The sequence below is a fragment of the Leptinotarsa decemlineata genome, unplaced genomic scaffold (assembly GCF_025532065.1).
Source record: "Leptinotarsa decemlineata unplaced genomic scaffold, Ldec_3_MD MMD2_tig00000090_RagTag_RagTag, whole genome shotgun sequence".
Taxonomy (NCBI): domain Eukaryota; kingdom Metazoa; phylum Arthropoda; class Insecta; order Coleoptera; family Chrysomelidae; genus Leptinotarsa; species Leptinotarsa decemlineata.
The window spans coordinates 2,262,848-2,283,472 of NW_027412541.1; the positions used below are offsets into that span (position 1 = coordinate 2,262,848).

At 33.9% G+C, this 20,625-nt stretch overlaps 1 protein-coding gene across 1 annotated transcript in view; it reads right to left on the reverse strand.

The window, feature by feature from the left end:
• The window catches only part of LOC111514125 (obg-like ATPase 1), a 95,450-nt gene that overhangs the window by 58,824 nt on the left and 16,001 nt on the right, over positions 1 to 20,625 (reverse strand). Inside the window, exon 3 of the mRNA XM_074172326.1 lies at positions 13,455 to 13,511. Coding sequence (XP_074028427.1) covers positions 13,455 to 13,511 — 57 coding nt within the window. The remainder of the gene's footprint in view (positions 1 to 13,454; positions 13,512 to 20,625) is intronic.

Consider the following 20,625-nt stretch of genomic DNA (forward strand, 5'->3'; position numbering starts at 1 on the left):
GATGGTCATCATATATACATAATTTATAAATAATTTCTATGATCCTCTTATGACGAACGTAATTTTTCCACTTGTTGTCAATTGAATTCACATCTAGTATTGCGAAGTTGAAATTTTTTTTTGTATTATACAGTTACCATAATTATTATCAGTTTTTCTTTTTTGAAAGCAAAAAAGGAAAATTGAATCTTATTTGCCGAATATTACCCAAGTTTACCCAAACATTTTGGTCTTTCGAGTTTTGTTCAGTACCTTTTTAAGTTGAAGCCGCATTCTAAGAGGGAAAATATCAAATATGCTGTCAAATTTGTAAAAATCCCAATTGAATGATGTCATGAGACGAATGTGATGTTCGAAGAAGTAGCAGAGCCACCGCTGGAATCCCGCCACCAAATGAATCTGTTGAGTCATCAACTCTACCAAGTTCCGTAGCTCAACTGCAAGAAAAGATAGAAAATGATACAAAAGTAGAAAAAAAATCTTGTTTTTGTAATCAACAAGAGACGTGAAAAAATTTTCAATTTTTCAAGAATTTTGAATTATTTACGACTTGTCAGATCGATCGCTTGGGTGATGAGATTCATTCATTTTATGAAGAAGAAAATTGGTTTACCAACTCCTCAGATTTTCTCAGATGAGCTCACGGTTGAAGAATTTGAAAACGCTGAACTCGAAATTATTAGGCAATCACAAGTGAGTTGTTTCTTCGAAGATATTGAGAGGTTAAATCGTATGAAGAATCCTTAAAAAAAAGTCGTTTTCGAAATTTGAATTTATTTATCGGCCAAGATATTTTGAGACTAACTGGACGATTGCATGAAGAACAACACCTAGATATCCATATGAGACATCCAATCGTTCTGGATTGGAGAAACTGGATGACCATGTTGTTGATAAGACATTATCATAAACTGAATCATTATCAGGGAACACAACAAATCAAAAACCATTTGGGGGTAAAATTTTGGATAATCAACGTGAGATCAGCAATAAAAGCTTGTATATCATCCTGCGTTATATGTAAGAAGAAAAACGCCATGGTTGAAACTCAGCAGATGGAACTAATTCCAGATTTCAGGACAGTATGTCAATGCAGACCATTCTTGTTTACAGGCATGAATATTCTGATCCGATAACGGTCACAATAGGCAGAAGGAAGGAAGAAAGGTACGGGGTTATCTTCACTTGTATATCAACGACGGCAATTCATCTAGAACTGGCTTCTTCCCTCAATACGGACTCTGTCATCATGTCAATTAGTAGATTCATTTGTAGAAGAGGTAATCCATCACAAATACACTCCGATAATGGATCAAACTCTGTGGAGCTGAATAAGAAATTAAACTAGCCATCCTAGAACTAGATTCAAACCGAATTCAACAGTTTTGCTGCATTTGTCATATAAAATGGCCCAAGAATTCACCAGCAGCAAGTCATATGGGAGGAATATGGGAAAGACTGATTAAATCTGTTGAAAGTGCCTTAAAGGAAATTCGTACCCAACAGAGCCCAAAAGAAGAGATTTTGCATACTCTTATTGTTGTATACAGTGAACAGCCATCCTTCAACTTATGTGTCTTCAATACATCAAGGTGTGGAAGCTCCAACAACCAACCACTTCCTTATCGGAAAGCTTAATGAAGTGAATCAATTCACTGGGTATTTCTGCTGATACGATTTCACATCTGAGAAAACAATGGTGAGTGGTACAATGATATGCGGAACTTTTCTGGAAACGGTGTACCCTCGCTGATAAAGTGAAGCAAGTGGCAGTTCAATAGCAGTGATGTTACAGAAGGAGACATAGTCAATTATTGCAGACGATAGTTTTTCCAGAAACTCATTGTCAAGAGGAAAAGTTACGCAAATTTTTACTGCTCCGGATGGCAGAGTACGGGTAGTCGAAGTGATTACAGAACAGGTGTTTATCTTCGTCACGAAAATAATTTTGTTCAAGCCAAAGTAACCATTTGCGAACGCGAAGGACGTTATGACTTGATTTCACACTCAGTATTGAGAAGTTGAGATAGTTTTTGTTTCATAAAGTTACCATAATTATTGAGAGTTTTGTTCCTGAATAAAAAGCAAAAAAGGTAGATAACATCAATAAATTGATGGATGTAGCCGTTACTATATGGTGGGAAATCATAATGAAGAAAACTTAGAAAGTTTCATTTCTCTTTCCTTCATTAAATAACATCTTATTTCGCCGAAAATAAGAAGTTTGCCCTAACACCACTATCTGCAGACGTCCTAGTAGAGATTGTGACCAATATTTCGCAAATACAATGTCTACCGAAAAATTAATGAAATATTGAAAAGCTTGGAAAAAACAGTATCAAAAACTATTCGACGAAATGAACAACGAGTGTGAAATGTATCTGTAAGGACGGTATCTGGTGAAGAAAACAAATTATTGTGTTTTTGTGTGTTTTTAAAAAAATTAGTCAAAGTGAATCTTGAATTCAATGAACAATTAATTTACGAATATATAGGGACTATATAGGTAATTTTTAAAACACGTAATAACAGGTTTCGTCGAGACCAATACACAAATAACTATTTTGAAACAACTACAAAATATTATGGGATATATAAACACCTTCACGCCCCCAAATCCAAGAAAATTGTAAATTCTACAAAATTTCGGAAACGCATCACAGATAACCCGAAGGCAGCAGACGTGTCTCACAAACAAATTACTAAATCGCGACAAATTATAGACCGGATCAGTGGTCTTACACTGTTCTAGTCCAATTTGTCTCGTGAGCTTCAATTTCTATCATTAGGGATCATTTTCATTGTGACCATAGCTGTGTTCATTTCTTGGTAATCATCATAAATGACAGCAGGTACATTTAACTTATTAAGCAACGAATTGCTTGCTCTGTGTATTTGTCAGAGCTATTTCAATTGCACAGGTGATAATTATATATTTAATGGATATTTTGCCAATCATGCTTATATCAAATATTGATGAAAGTAGATGTGTAACTTATGGTTCATAAGAATGATGTTAAATAGCAGTTTAGAAACGACAAACGGAAAGTGATAATTATATCAAAACGGACATAACATACTAATTTGAATATGAGATACCAAAATAACAGTAAATCAAAAATGTACAGAAAGAATACAAGTTTTAAGTATTTATAAATAAAAAAGAGCAGAGGGCGTGAAAGCGAAAGAAATCATGGAATTGATATCAATAAAAATATGCATAGAAGTAATGTTGTGTAAAAAATAATGCAAGCTATAATAAGAAAAAACAATATAAAGATATGAACAAATGGAGTGCCGCCATATTTCAATTGTCAGAATATTATCGAACGAGGAGAAAAGTGTTACAGACAGTTATGGTGTATTCAAAAGTGTTACAGACAGTTATGGTGTATTCGAAGAGTATTTTATTAGATTTATCCTGCAGAAAAGTTTCTAATAAATTCACGTGAACCATATTTATTGTTTTTGTATTGTTCAACTTCTGTAGTTTTATTTTTGTTTTTTAATTATGACTTAGCACATGTACTCAATATACCAAAGTGTCAAATAAATAAATAAATAAATAAATAAATATGAATGGTTTAAATTTTCCATTTACAATTTTGACTTGAATGAGTTCTATATTCAGATTTTGATTGTTTCAATACCTAATATCGATATTCAGAGAATGTAGGCGCCCTTTCATGACAAATTTTATAAAAACTATGTCATATTATTGAAAACTTTAATGGTGTGTATAAGGTGAGATGAATATTCAGGGAAGAAAGTCAATGGAATTAAAAAAAAATGATTCGTGAATAACTACATCTAGATGTTAATTTCATAGCTGTCACTTTTATCGCTATTAAGAAAAATCGTTATATCTCTATAAAACTCTATTTTGGTGGCCTAGCCACCAGGAAGGAAATAATCATTATATAACTCAGCTGAGGCCACGTATGCTTCCACTTTTTCACCCTTCTCCTATTGAGAAAAGTATTTGTATACAACTTCTGTTGAATAACAAACATGTTGAAAAATAATAATTGCTTGTGCGAGAAGGCGATTTAATACAAATTTTTTACAATTGTCAAATTCATACACGAGAGGTGTTTTGAAAATTGGTGATAAATACGATTAATTATTCCGATGAGGATATAATCAGTTTATTTTATTTACCTACATGGTGAAAATGACAAAAAATATAAAATATCATCAGAACAGATAAATACTTTATCCAGATTTGTAGCTGAAAAATAGTTGAAATTCCCACGAACCAAGTCCCATGATGGATGTCTTCATATTCGCCTGGACATAATTTGGGTTGTTCGACTCCCTTAATCCAGTGCCTCACATTCGCATGAAATATTACAAGCTATCTCTGGACCTTTTTGCATTGACTGTGGGTGAAGAGGAAATAACTTTGGACTCATTTTTGGCTTCTCAGCCATGATAGGTGCAAAACAGATTTGGTACAAGGTTACAATTAATTTGAAAAATAAAATATAAAACGATCTTCCAGAATAGCTCACAAAATTTCAAATACAAACTGAAACCTGTCATGTAGGTAGATCTTTTAAATGTCAACACATATGTTGTGCAAATTCAATAAGGAATTTTTCACTTTCAGCAGATTTTTCACAACTATTCACAATATTCTCACTGAAGCCGTTCTGTGGATGTAGGAAAAGAACTAATGAAGTTGAAGCAGATGAAGTAGTATTTCTATTTTATTTCATCAATGATTTTTTGATGATTCATGAAATTACTTTCAGGGCATGTATGTTGATTTATCTACGTTGTTAAATAATTTTCCTCCCAAAGATTAGGTAACCCGCACTGAATGTTCTAATCTAATGACTCCCGGTTAAATTTTTTTTCGGGCCATAAAGAAATATGTTATCATGGTCAAAAATTGCTATAGTACATTCGGTATTCTTTGAGAGTGAAAAAATGTTAAGATTGCAAACATGCCGGTACATCAAAGCAAGTGACACTGCAACTCATCCGCAAAGTCACTGAGATATTTCTACCCGCTATGCCCCTTGAGGACGTCATTAAGGAGCCATTAAAATAGTGACTTGTTACAAAGAACTGCAAAAGAGGCGCCAACGCTGTTTATGATATTTCGTTAAAAATTGTATTAATAGGCGTCGTACTTGGGGTATTCATATAAATTTTCTAATGATATGTTCTGTATGATGCGAAGATCTTGGGAACTTGAGGTCTGGCCTATGGAGTCTACTTACAAGGACGGGCCTAGACAAGGAACTCTAGCATACATGAGGGCACACACAATAGACCTGCAAAGGTCGCAGTGTAGTGGCTGTTCAGCTCAGAAGCCCCATATTAATCTAATCTAATCTAATGATGCGAAGATAATTGAAATATTGTAAAAACTAATTTTGTTTAAATATTCTATTTTGAGTACAATTTATATTGGAAATAATTTTTTAATCAGTATTTGTTACTTTCTGCAGATCTATAAAATAATCAGAATATTGAATTTAAAAAGAAATACAAATGTAGAAAGGGCAAAAAATTACTGTATTTGATGAATTACGTTTTTGAAAAAAATCTTATTTGTCAGTAACTTGAATTTATAAAATTTTGCATATAAAAATAAATATGTATCATCTGGTGGAGTTTTAAAGACTATCATTATCTATTTAAATCAAAACATTATAATTTGTAGTTATAATTCGTCCTTTGATGTAAATCAATTTAATATTATTATTATTAACTCTGATATCAAATTGATCGTAGGTTTGATAATGAAGATGGATGAAGTTTTCGAAACGTCAAATAGTTTTTTATCCATTCTACAATGTCTAATTTTTCTATTAACATGCTCTTTCTATCGTGTTTTCCAAAAGTGTAGTTCAACTCTTGTAATATCTTCCATAATCTAGTTCTTCTTATATCAGGAAAAAACTGTCTTCACGAATAACTGACAAAACTTTATTTATTGTAGGTATTTCGTTTTTTTGTGAAAAGAGTGTTCTCCTAATAGAATTCTTGACTTCTTCGTCGATAACCAAACACTTTCTGCCAGTGGATACGTTCGGCTCCAAAAAAATGTTGTTTTCCTCGAGTTCCTTGAGAATTCCCTGTCTGTTGACGGTATAATTCGAAGGAATATCTATTTATACCGCCTTCAAAAAAACAATGGATTTTCAATCCCCTTCAACAAAATACCTACTAATTCGTTGGAGAATGTCTTTATTGCTACTTGGCATATTTTCACATTTGTCGTAGTTGATTCTTGAATCGCAATGGTCAGTTATTTCATTTGAATCAAATTATAGAAAAAAAATGTCCATTGATAACGACGTAAAGTTGGGAATTTTTTTCGAATAGTTTTCAGCAGTTAATCATTTTCAAACTCAGCCTCGATTGTTCAAACAAACAGTTTGAGAAACTTCTTACTTGCAACGAGAGGTAGAGCAAAAAAAGATAAACAAAGAAAGACCAAATGACTAGCTGTATGAAAAACACTCATAGACTTTATTATTCTGGAATAAAAATACTATATAATGAATGAAAAAATGTACGATACAGATGATTACTATAAAAGTCACATAAGTAGAAACTTCTAGAAGACCACTATCAAGAAGTGTAGCATATCTCATCAACCAATATTCCGATACCTAATAAGATTCTTCCGTGATGATATACACAAGTTTGGTAATATCAATCATTCGATCGTTTTTTATTAATTCAATATCAATTTGAGCTTAACTGCCATTTGAGAGGAATTTCTGAAATTGTTCGATTATGTATTCTAATATTTAACGTTCCCACCGCCTTGTAGGCGCCTTTAAATTGGCAGCCCTTATTAGAGACCATTACCACGGGTTTTTCAAGCGTTCGTCCTTGAAACAATTTAATAAAAAAACAAATCATTTTCAAGTTAGTGAATGAAACATTCAGTGCGATTCTGGTAAGTAACGTTTAAAGATTCTTTTCAATTCTGTTTCATAGGTACTGTCATTAATTTCAGCGGGCAATTAATTCGGGAGGCAGAGTATTCGGAGTGAATTTCATTAGTTCGGACTTCCATTGTCTATTGTGATACAAATTGATTTGAAATCCCTGAAAGAATCTATAAAAAAATCAAAAAGAATAGTTGAAAAAAAAATTATATCAAGCAAAAAAATTTAAATTACAATTGAACTATCAACGAGATGAAAATTAAAAATTATTAACTGGTCATCAACCGAACAGCCAAATTGGACACTTTCGAAACTGGATAGATGAAAAGTGATGACTGCTGAGGGAAAAATTTTATGACAAACTTAATGGTACAAACCGCTTATCGATATCTATCATCGTTTGTAAGTTACAGCATGTTTTTCGAAAATGGCCATTTTCTAAAAAAAGTTGCTGAACTTTTTTCTGTAAGAAAAGTCTCGTTTCTATGAGGACATTTTCAAAGCACCTTCTACAAAGAATTCAATGGTGTGAAAAACTTATTTTTTTAAATGAGATATCAATAGTTATTGATGGAAAACTATGTTTTAATGCATATTTCAATAGAGATTGAAATTACCTTTTCAAAAATGTAGCTCACTTGATGTTTTGCTAGAGTCAACTTTGAAATACACAGCTTTCAGGTCTTTTCATGTAGACTTTGAAAGCACACTTTGATCAAGAACAACCGTCTTGACAGAGTGGTCTGGATAGAGTCTGCGGAGTTCGAAGAGAAAATCTCGATATTTTATCCGTTTTTTCTCCTCTTTTCGGACGATATTCGTCTCGCCAGGAGCTGAAAACTCCATGTCAAATATCGTCTTGCTCTGGTGGTCGAGAAGGACTACATCAGGCTTATTAGCTTGCATGAACCTGAGGGTGGGGAACCAATAGTTCCAATAAATTCGGCACTTCTCGTTCCCCACAATGGATTCAATATCCCCCGGAGCGTAGGACAACACCGGTGTTTCGTCAATACCGTAAGAGTGCCGTAGATGGTAATATAGCACTCTTAGGGCCGCGTTATGTCGATGGATATAGGCCGAGATCGCATATGCTGGACAGCAAGTGCATTAGGGTATCGGGCGACTCGCGGCAGGCCCTGCACCTTGTGTCAGGAACTTTTATACCCATCACGCGACTGCGGTAGACTAAGGTGTTGAAGACACCATCCTGACAAGCCATGATGATCCCCTCAGTTTCCGACTTCAGCCCACTCGACCTGAGGAAAGCAAAAGTCAGGCCCTTTGATAAGCACCCATGCATTGGCTCATCCTTGTGTTTCCGCAGAAGTGAGGTGATCTCTGCGGCTTTTATATAAGCTTTTTGCTGAACGGGTTCCAACTCGGTGACAGAGTTGTGGTCACCTCGTTCAGTGTCGAAAACTATACCGAATTCATTATTATTATTATTATTATTGTTGAAGTTTCATTCATTAGTATTAAATATAGTATAAATTGTTATCAGTTTTATTGAAACTATGCGTTTTAATTACTGCTGTGGAAAGCTTTCTCAACATTTGATGGCTACTACTGAACAATTTTTTTTGTTTAATCGTCGCCTCATCCAAAGCCTACTTGATCAAAGTGTGCGTTTCAAAGTGTACATTAAAAAAATCAAAAACCTCTGTATTTTAAAGAAGACTTTAGCAAAACATCATTGGAAGGGCAATTTTAAGTTCTATTAAATATGCAGGGTGCCTCATCAAAAAAAATAGTTTTCCACCAATAACTATTGATATCTTATTTGAAAAAATAACTTTTTTCCACCATTGAATTCTACGTAAAAAGGGTTTTGAAAATATTTTCATAGAAACAAGAAAATTTTGACAGGTAAAAAGTTACAGCAACTTTTCGAAACTGCTGTAACTCAGAAACGATGATAGATATCGATATGCAATTTTCACCATTTGAGTCAGTACATGATGCCTCAAGCTTATACTGACAGAATTGTTAATGAATTAAAATATTTGATACATACTCCACGAAGGAATGCTGAGATTATCATAAGTTAACTTTCTGAACAACACACTCTCAGTAATTACATATCTCAAATTAAATTTTGGATATGATTTTAATTTTACCTTACATTTTACACTAGTCTTAACACCAACCGATACAGAAGAATTGAGTTCTCTTATTGGCTCTCATAGTATCGATGAAGTCAGAGCGGAAGAGAAGAGGTTCCGAACTCCTGACGACTTAACAGGCTACATTCAGCACCATTCTGTCATGTAGACACTCCTAGCTCAAAAGTTCATGGCCTCCCTGTTGTCGGGGAAAGTACAAAAGTATTATTTTTATTATTATCATTATTACTATTAGTATTATTAACTCTGAACTCAAAATTCATTTTAGGATATTTAGAGGGTCTCCTCCCCTACTGACTATTCGTCTGCACCTAATTACCAAATTTCATTTGAAACAATACCAGTTACCATGACCCCCCCTTTATCCCATAAATAAATCGCAATAGGTACATTACCGTCAATTAGATCCGAGATGTATAATTTGACGCATTGTGATCGCGTGTCAAAGGCCATGGACGCGGCCATACCTTAATGCGACTCTATTGGTCGGTACATTATACAGCAGTTTGTCGAAGAAACGCACGAAACAGTTTTAGGAAATGATGCTGTAACACGTCCATTTGCCCCGGCTCTGTCATAAAGGACTTAGCGTTATTTCATTTAGCAAATCGAATGTTTACTGAAATTATCGGGTAAGGTAAAGGAAATGCCAAAGCGTCAGTCTTTCCCCAGGCGTCTCACGAATCTTATTTGAGTTAAGGACTACTCAATCGAATCAAAGGATCTGCTAAATTGTACACTTAAGGAAATTGTATGTTGTATTTTTTTTTCTATTATTCAGCACAGGAAAACTCATTTTCTATAGCGATGGTACCAATTTCATGTACACAATGGGATGGGTAAATGCCAGGGTTTGAACTTTTTTATGTCAATTTCATATTCAACTAAGAATAGGATGACACGAACATGAAATCTTTGTGGATTCCAAATTGTATGTTATTTTTCAGGTAACAAAGCAAAAATTGACAATAAACACATAATAAGGTGTTACTTGTATTAAATTGTCCCTTATGTTTTGGTAAGGATATTAAACTGTTAATAATTTCAGATATTTGGAACACTTTGTTGTTGAATGTCAACAATTCGAAACAAGAACGATTCTGAATTTAGGTGAGAATGTATAAAATAATTTCATTCATTTCAATCGATGCAAAAATTAGTAAACTCCTAAAAACAAGGCTCAGCTACGCATAACAAAACATTAGTTACGATACAAGACTTGAGTGTAGTGCAAAACTTCTAATTGATTTTCAGTGTCGCGATGTCATTGCTAAAAGTATTAAAAATAATCAAATCTAAACTAGCATATAACATTTTTATGTATTGATTTGAGTGAAATATTGTTTAAATTTATCATCAAGAAGTTCATCTTTCTAAAATATATCTATTTGCCAAATTTCTATGTGAAATCTATTCTCAACATGAAAAATGACAAGTCAAGAAAGTTGTCACATCCTGAAGAGAATCAGATCAAAACGAAATTATTGTATTTCCTGAACCCAAATCAAACTTGGAATGCCGTTTTTGTAATCTGATTTTCAATGCGAATCGTAGTTTTAACATCCATATGAGGAAAAACTTCATTCAATTCCTCTTCCTCAAAATACTAGTGAATCTTCAAGTGATCGAACATTACTGCTCAATGAAAATCCCAATTCATAAAATTGAATGCTCATTTAGAATACTTGAAAGAGAATGTGAGCATTTTGAAGAGAATATTTGAATCGTCCAGGATATTTGCTGCTGATTCATTAGCCAATACAATAGACAATTGTATCCAATCGAATTCTTTGGAGTCTTGGAAAAACCTTGTGTGTTTTTCGTATACATCGTTTTGTGTTCCTTCATCCAAAAAACCATATAAAGAATACACCATTTCAGTAATCAGGGGAACTGTGAAAATCCTCTCAATCTTTCAAAATTTCCGCCCGGAGATAAATATTCATCACCAATAAAACAAAATAAAAGTAAATATATAATAATAATCTATAAAGTTTCTGGTAGTGATATTACTTCGGCTCTACGAATTTCATCTTCGACTGACTCAATTATTACTTTCAACAATGAAACATTTACCTTGCTCAAACCCTAGGACTCAACGTTCCAGGAAATGAAAATGAAAAATTGGTTCCTCTTCATGTAACTGAAATGTTTTACGTGCTGTTAGATCATTTCACACAGGATAATCAGGTGGACTTCAAAGATTTCTTATCAAAAAACTCCTGATCTGAAGGTGAAAAACTCTTCTTTGACATCAATATGTATTTTTCTATTTGCTGAAAAAGTTGATTCAGAAGTATTCCCAATTCTTTATGGTGTGGTGGTATAAGACCTAATGCTGTTGGCACATTTTTTCGACGCTTGGTGGCTAAAATTTCTTGTTTCAAAATTAAAAATATATTCGGGGACTCATTTCGCCCCTTACAATTCGGATTTGTATATTAATGACTGATTGGAAAAAACAAGAATTCGATATATTGCTTTGCTGACGACAGCACACTTGTCTCGCCATTCCATTTGGATTCCAGGTCATCGGCTGCGGATGCACATCTTCACCGGCAGCGGCAGGTTGCATATCTTAATGATGATAAGAAGTGCTTTCGAATTGGGGTGAAATTAACCAGATTCAAATCAATGCCACTAAAACCCAGGCATCTATTTTCTCCAGAAATATAAATGTCTCCGAACCGGATACGCTTTCTGCTTCGATATATTTGTTGATTGTTAAAATGGACACCAATATGTCTTGGCCCAATCATGTCGGTGGAATTGCAAAGGCTGCTTCTCAAAGGCTTGGAAAACTGTTCCGAACTAGAAAACGGTACACACCTCAGCAACTTTTCATGCTTTATAATGCTCAGATCAGACCTTCTTTGGAGTAACGTTCTCATGTATGGAGCTCTGCCCCCAAGCATATACTTTGGCTGTGATTTTTTGAGACAAAAAAACGACTTTCCCAAGTTTTATTGCCTCTCATATCAAAACCTTTCCTGCTCACTTCGGATACTATTTACTAAAATATTCTTTAGCAATCCTTAAATTAATGTATACCCCAGGAAGTAGCCCTACATGGCGATGTCAAAACGAATAAGTCCAATTTGATTCAGCACTTCGAGGAATCTTGAAACAAATAACCGGTGAATCTGTGTAGTATTGGCATCCGACAATCAATTTCACTTGTTTTACCAGCATTTTTCCCTTCCTTCAAAAGTGTTAAGCATCTGATTCATTCTATTCAACCAAATTTCTTCTCTGATTTCTTTTTTTCTTCTCGTGTCAACTGAAAAAGTTTCAGTTGACACGTCAAGAAGAGTACTTCGACCACGCCACTGAAGATGACTGCCGCAATTGCAGTCGAAACATTCGGAGATTATAACCAAAGAAGACCACGGCAGAACCCGGAAACCAACCAAAACATTGACGCCAGCCGTAAAAACCTACATTCCTATTAAAAATAATTAGATGGTTGACGTTTCGGAAAATAATCTTAAGATGCCTACACATTGTTGTAGTACAATACAAATATAATAAGGAGTGGTGACGTAAGTGAAATGACATGTGTGTAGTAAAACAATGTTTATCTTTCACATTATATATGTACTTTCTGTGAGGTAAATATGATTCAGGATATTGGTTGTCATCCCAGACAGATGCAAAAATAAATATTTTCCTTCCTATCATTATTCATTTTGAGCAATACTCATCATATCTATGTAAAAAAATTACCCACATTTTTTAAGTAAAACTTCTTCACGCACGCTCGACTTGGAGAGTAAGCTGGTGAATGCGTGACAAGAGCGTTACGAAAAGTGTGATCAAGCGAGACGAACGGAAGTTGAGATGAAGGTATAAGTTAGTGAAGATAGGCGCAAGGAGAAAACTATCTATCACACGGTGCCAGTAATTTTAGTAGAAGATTTCAATGTTACTTTCGCGTCCAAAAATGGATAACTCTTGGTAAACTTTCTACAAGATAAATTGGAACTACAAATTAGTAGTAACCGTATCATATTTCTCATACCATAAGCCTATTATCTCGATTTTACAATCGACCAGCACAGTAATTACTGATGTATCTGGTAATTAAAATAACAAATGAAAATGAAAAAAACTATTAAAAAATGTTGATTAATCAATGATAAAAATTGGTTCATATCAGATTACAACAAATACGAAACAATATTGAAAGTTCCTGTCTTTTTTATATTATTGGAAGTGGAGGCGGTATTTCAAAAACAACCACTGATACTCTCGATATGAAAAGATATTATTCTAGTTTCCCAAAATAGTAACCTTTTGTCCAATTTAACAGACATTGTAAGTCTTGCCGTTTAGCAGTAGTGGGATCAGCTAAAAAACGGACTGTCTAATAACGATCAATGAATTTGTGAATGAATATACTCGTACTTACCTCAGCGGCTTGAAATACTCGCAGAGATAATCGAACCTCTCGTCTGGAACAGGAACCCTATGTGCTGAAAAAAATACAATGATAGTATAAAACGATTCAAACACATTTTTCACTTTTACAGTAATATGACATTATTCAGCTACAATGGTATTGACTATTTTATCTAATAATTTTGATATAGCAGTTCCAACACTTTCAGTGCTTTCACTGACGAATGACTCCAAGGATTGATGACAGACTTCATGTTATCCTGAAACTGTCGCATTCTTTATAATTGGGTTTGAATTTTTCCGTATGTACATTGAGGTAAATTTGGACTGCGACAGGTGCTGACAGGTGCAGTATCTAGACCTCGAATCACAGATGTACGCCTAGTTATCAACTGAACTGCTTTGATTATTATGGGTCTACGACGTAGTGTTCAAACCTTAACTCATTGATGGGTAATTGCATTGATTGGTAATTATCGACTGCTTTGACATTAGTTTCCGAAAGAAACAGATAAAGCTCTTTCATGAATTCTTGGATTTCTTGTTTTCTCACCGAACAAAAATGTATGGTTACTATAATCACTGTTTTCTCAATGAACAAAAATGTATGGTTACTATAATCACTGTTTTCTCACTAAACAAAAATGTATGGTTACTATAATCACTGTTTTCTCACTGAACAAAATTGTATGGTTATAGAGAAACCGTATGGGTTTTCCTTTGTCAATAACTTGTCTTTTTCGTAGCAAACGACGCGACGCAGACCCCACCCTCGAAAACGGCTTGGACAACTGTTTTAGAAGAGAATAGTTATTGTAACGTGATAGAAAGATGTCGGGTGTTGTCGCGAATGATTCTATATGGTCTCCACACAACCAATATCCATTGGTTCACCACCGGAGCTAAGAACTCTCGAAAATTGTCCCTCCAAAAATTCCAAAGACGTAACCTGCATGTTGACAACTCTCAAACGGCAATCTTTATGCGCATGTGCATTACTGTGATAATAATATATGTTGAAAAGCATATCTATAATGAATCCGATAGCTTGTGACACTTGAAACTCTCTATCAAACCATTTCCTGGAATTTCCGGGAATGATTTTGGGAAACCATCAAATATGAAATGTCCTGTGAAATGTACATACCAAAAACGTACATGCGGACAAACTAAAAAGCTTTTGAGAGACATCTTTATCGGATTCTCAGTTTTTCTTTTGGTGGTTAAATAACTGTTGATTTTCAAGTAATATAAAATTAATGAATGATAGAATTGAAACTCCTGTCATATAATAACTCCAAAACAAATATCAGTATTGCAACACTCTTCTCATGTGTGTTTCACCAATCGAATTAGGTTATCAGGAGATGAACTGGATTGGTCCAAGTCTGCTTCACCTCTTGATGAGTGTTGCAGTTTTACCTGTTGCAGTTAATTAATTTTTCTACAGGATTTTCAAGGCCCAATACAAATCAAAGGCTATTTCATCAAATTTCGGTTGAAGAATAGAACGCTTTGCGGAAAGGTACGTTTCATATTAAGGTACTCAAAGCAAATATATAACAAGAAATCTTATGGAAGTAATTCACTTTTCTAACCACAACTTAAATGACAGCAAGCGAATCAAGACTAACGGCTTCAATGTTATTAGCAATCATTTGGTCTGTGAGTTCCCAGCCTTGCCTTAGTACCAGCTCCATAGTCTGAGCCAGAGAAAGAAATTGTGATCAGGACAAAACAAATCTGGCAGTCTTACCTCTACTGGCGACCTCTGCATACCGTACTCTTCGTTGATTCTTCGAGCTAGAGTCGATTTTTCACATTTTGGAGGTCTGATAATAGCAACTTTCGGTGCAACTAAAGGAAACTTGAAAACATTTATATTTACGTACTTTAGTGGATCATCCTTTCCAAACTATTCCGGGCAATCAGGTACAAATGCAACTTCTCCGAATAACTGAATATAATTTTTTTTTGAAATCCATAGGAATGAACATGTGGAAATGATTCTTGTTTTCGAAGTATTGTACCGTAAGTCTTTCCAAATCGACTGAAGAGAAAAAATAGACAGAGGATGAAAGTCGATTAACAACTTCCATTGAAATATCGTAACACCGCTGGAATATCGATAAAGTACGATTTTTGTAGAAGATGTTCTGAATGTTCTAGTGTGAAAATTATCATCAAATATGACTTGGGTGAATGGAATTTCACTTTCTCACTTTCACTTCTTCAAATGACTCCGATTAGTCTAGTTGTAATTCTGTCAAGATCCTTTTGCTATCGAATCGAAGCTGACTTGTGATATGGCATTCATTTCTCTCTAGACATTTTCAACCATACCCTGACTAATATTGTTTCGGAGATTTTCTTTCTTTTCTTTTCTCTTCATATCTCTATTCTCTTTTTTCTTCAAGAATTTCCATGAATCTTTTTCGGCTTTTTTCTTCCCACTCTGCAATGAACTATTTATGTTGTTTCTCTAGCAACTGATGCTTGAGTTCCGCATTTCAGCCTTAATTATTCCAGTTGCTTAATTATTTATCAAAAGGTGGATTTCGGTTATAGGTTCTGGATGATTCGAATGGTAAATTCGGAATCAGCTCGTATTTTATCATGTATTGGACATGAGAAGACTTCTTTGTAAAATTGTTGATAACGAAACCAAGTCGTTTCAGGCGATAAAATTGAACCAGAGCTTCAAAAGAACATTCTTGTAGAAGTTTTCAGGCAATGTTGAAATTCAAATAACCATATATCAAAGAGTCCTTGTTTTTATCATTATTCAACACATCCAAACTTTCGGCTGATGAGATTTTGTAGGGTTCTATAATTTTGAAATATTCCCTTTAACGTAGGATAATTCAAAATTATTAGATACATTTTTACAGATGGTAGTTTTTCCACCTACAACGCATATCCTTTCTGGTGGAATTTCAGTTGGAGGTTGATCAGTCGGATTAGATCTTGGAGAGTCAACGAACTTTTTCATGTCAAATTCGCTACGGAGCAGCTATACCGCAACTAGGAATTTAACAGCAAAATCTTTATTTACTTTCCACAATAGTAATTATCGTAATATGTGACTAGGCAGTAATGATAGGCATCCCGTATTGTTTATTTCTTTGTATGTCGTCTCCTCCAGCCTCATCAATAAAGGATGACCCTTCTTCTTCTACCAAAAGTGTGCATTTCTTCAGCACGATCCTCTCCATTGAATAATAAAGTAATCACCCTGTAACCCATCAATTCTGGTAAAGTTTTTCCAGTCACCTTCATTTCTATGGACTCGATTTCTATCTATTAGAAAAACTGTTTTGCTTCTTCCCATTTTTCGTTCGAATTTCAATAGTACTTTGTCGTAAATTTCTAATTTTGACGGGACTGACGATTCTTCTACAAATTTTGAGTCATCGACAATTATTCCAGGTGATAAATTACGAACTATTTTAGTTTTATAAGATTTGGTGTAAACTATTTCCAAAAAAAATCCTATAATCTCTGAACATGTTATCGCCTCTCCTTGAAAATCGATTCTCCAGAAACTCGTTGTTTTTCGATGTATCTTCAAGTACTAAAACTTCTTTTTTTTGCGAAAGAAAGGTTTCGATTATTTACTTCTCCTGAAAATATACTCCTTTCAATTCAAACAATTCTTGTATAATAGAAACATGCCGAACATTCCATGTAAAATCCAACCTTCTGTGTTATTCCCTTGCTCGCCATAATAGCCCAGTCGAATTACGATTTGACAATGCAAAAATTTTTACTGACCATTTTCTTTCGGAATTCTTGGGAGATGGTAACTGAATTTAAATTCCTGGGGTACCAGACCCGTTGCGTCATCCACCATCTTGAATTTAAAAGTTGATTTTTGTTTATTGATTAACTCATTTATTTTAAATTTTATACGAAAAATAGTTTTCACAAAAGTTGTTGAAAATAAAATGTTCCTATAATTTTGGTTCTCCACAATTTTCCATAGGATTGATATTTTTCGATTTATACCGGAAAAGAGGGGGTGGATTTTATTTTATTGAACAACTCGTTTATTTTCAATTTTACGAGAAAAATTGTAAAAGAAAAAATCATTTAAAATCAAATTTCCTACAATTTTAGGTTTTACCAATTTTGTACCTGAAAAGATGTAGGGGTGAAGCTAAGTTTTCTATTATCGCGTTTGTTAATGATGTTTTCGTAATATTTATTGTTTGTTTTTTTGTTTGATGAAAGTTTCATGTGTTGATAATGTAATATATATTATGATGTCGATTTTTTAAGGTTATTATTTTTGGGCCGCACGCTTACGGTAAAGGAAAATAGGGGTGTAAACAATCAGTTTCTCGAACAGTATAACTAAACAAATTGAAAAAATGAACTTTCATTTTGTTTTCAATACATTTTTGAAAGTCTTTCGAAATGCTGAATACAAAAACCATCATAAAGTTCATGTAACAAAAATAGTGTTGACTAGTTAATCAATGTGCTGCCAGTCGAGTCACCATCCAATTAACCCACCAATCAACCAGAACGCTTCCCGTCAAGCATTCACGCCGCCGAAAAATGAGGGCATTCTACGCCACAACTACATCCTACGGGCCCTACGGCACCATAGAATATGGCAAGTCTAATCTTGCCAAAAACGTTGTCATAAGATGAATAGAGAACCAAGAATGGAATTTTGAGAAATATCAGCCCAAAAATAATTTTTGTGGTCATTGTGTATGGTCTTCTCGAGAAATATACGGATTTTTGTCCCTCGATTAATGTCTTTGTTTATTTAAATCATCATTTAACCCTTAATCAGGCTTTGGAATCTATATTCCCACTTAGAATTTAAACTGTTCTGAACGGGTTTTGGTAATATTTGTTCCCACAATATGTCATAATCTAATCGCGTATGTTTACTGGCAAATACCAACCAATCAAAGTAAGTACATTTTGGAACGTACCCTCTATGTGAAGGCTGTCAGACGTCGAGTAGTGCATAGAAATAAACTGTTTTGAATGACTCCGATGCAAGATTTGTTGAATTTTGTTAAAAAAAGTTATCAAAGAATTCGGTAAGTACATTGTTTTGTGTAATTAGGGTAAATAATATTATTGTTTATTTATTATAAATACCAATGCCGATATAACATAGTTTGGGAAAGAAAGTGTTTGGCTTTCTACTACTCCATCTTGATAAAAAAAAATGGGAATCTTCCAAAGAAAGGAAGGAAGTAATCAATTTGAACATAACTAACTCTATACATGGATGTATAGAGCATGCAAAGAAGCAACTTTCAGACACAAACTGGAAGAAAGCCCTCCTGAAACAGCTACTTTCATATAAACATTGAATTACACGAAAGAAAAAAATTATTTTGAAACAAATACTTTCACATGAACACTGAATTATACAGAAAATACTTGTTTCTACTCAGTTTGTAATCCAAACATTCGTTATGGAATGAAATTCAGATATCATTCACAGGAGTTCTACTTTAAATCAATGGTAATAAATTGCACTTACATAGAACCCTGTCATCCTTACTGGTATACATCGATGTTTGGAAGATTCCCATTTTTTTTTATCAAGATGTAGGTAGTGGTAGAAAGCCAAAAACTTTCTTTCCCAAAAATTAATCACTCCTAAAAATATAACCCCTTCAATTCAAATATAGTTTGTACGTCAGTGCAGCTGCACTTTGATAATGTTTTTGGTATTTGTTTCAATTTTCATAATTCATGACTTAAATCTCAAGGCCACAACAATGAATGGTCCAAATATAGTCGAAATCACATAATAAAATTTATGTGTTTATTTCGGAAAAAGTTCTATGAATGGACAATACCTCTATAGGCTACTGAATTGGAAGATGAAGAAGATTGCATGAATCATCCGAGGACGATGATAATTATGGTATGTGGGGTTCCAAATGGAGTTCGCTCAGCAAAAGTTGACACTCACATTAGTGTTGTACCGAAGGTGGAATTCAGCCGGAGGCCGAAGTCAGTAACTCAAAACGTCAAAAATAGGGGGCGCTGAAATGTCAAATATTTTGGTGTGAATGCCTATCTTCGTTTACACGATGATCGTAAATAATTTGAAGACATTTTGACAAATATCTTCTAAATGGCAATACATTCGCCAAGTTTCACTTGGAACTTATTCATTTACACATTTCGAGTTACATTAGTAGTGGAAAAAACAATTTAATCAAGATTTGGATGTATTAAATATAACAATAATTCTTTACAGCTCCATGTAAACATATAATCTATCAGCTGATTCACACCAAAGATGTGACAACACTGTTTTCTTTCATTGTACCGGCGTTTAATAACATAACATAATAACCATATTTTTTACCTAAAATAAAAGTTGTTCTTCACTCACTTCTTTCCTAAACTAAAAGCATAAAAAGTTAATTTTTAATAAAAACTTAAAAACAAATGTCAAGACAAAAGCAGAGCATCATCTGGAGTCACTTCACAATAAGTGAAGATGATAAAAGCAAAGCAGAGTGCAATTACTACAAAAAAAATAATTTCAAGAGGAGGCATGGGCAAAGCAGCGTCAATTACACCACTTTTTGGACATTAAAAAAGAGTTCACCCTCCAGAATTCAATAAATTATCCGAAGAAAAAACCTTAAGCAGAATGAAAAAGAAAAAACCAATATTGAAAACGTAAAAAAAGGAAGCAACACACAATTATCATTGGAACAAATCATCGATAAAAAAAAGTTACATTATAAAATTGCTGAATTAATGTGCCTAGATAACCAACTGTACTCAATTGTTGACAATCAGGGTTTTAAACGATTAATGTCGCATGTTGTACCTCAGTATAATTTGCCATCTAGAAAATATTTTTCACAAAACATAATTCCGGATATTTATTCCCGATTGAGAAACAAAATAAGTTTATTAGTTGAAAAAGCAGAGCACATTTCGATAACTTCTGATATTTGGACTTGCCAGGAAAATAACGAAAGTTTTCTAAGTTTAACTGGTCATTGGATAGATCGAATTATGTTTACAAAACATAATGCTGTTTTAAATTGTGAACACTTTGTCGGGAATCACATAGGTCTAAATATTTGTGCCAAATATGAAAATTTACTAGAATCATGGAATTTAGCGAAATCACACATACTCCTGATAATTAGAGATGGAGGATCAAATATGGTGAA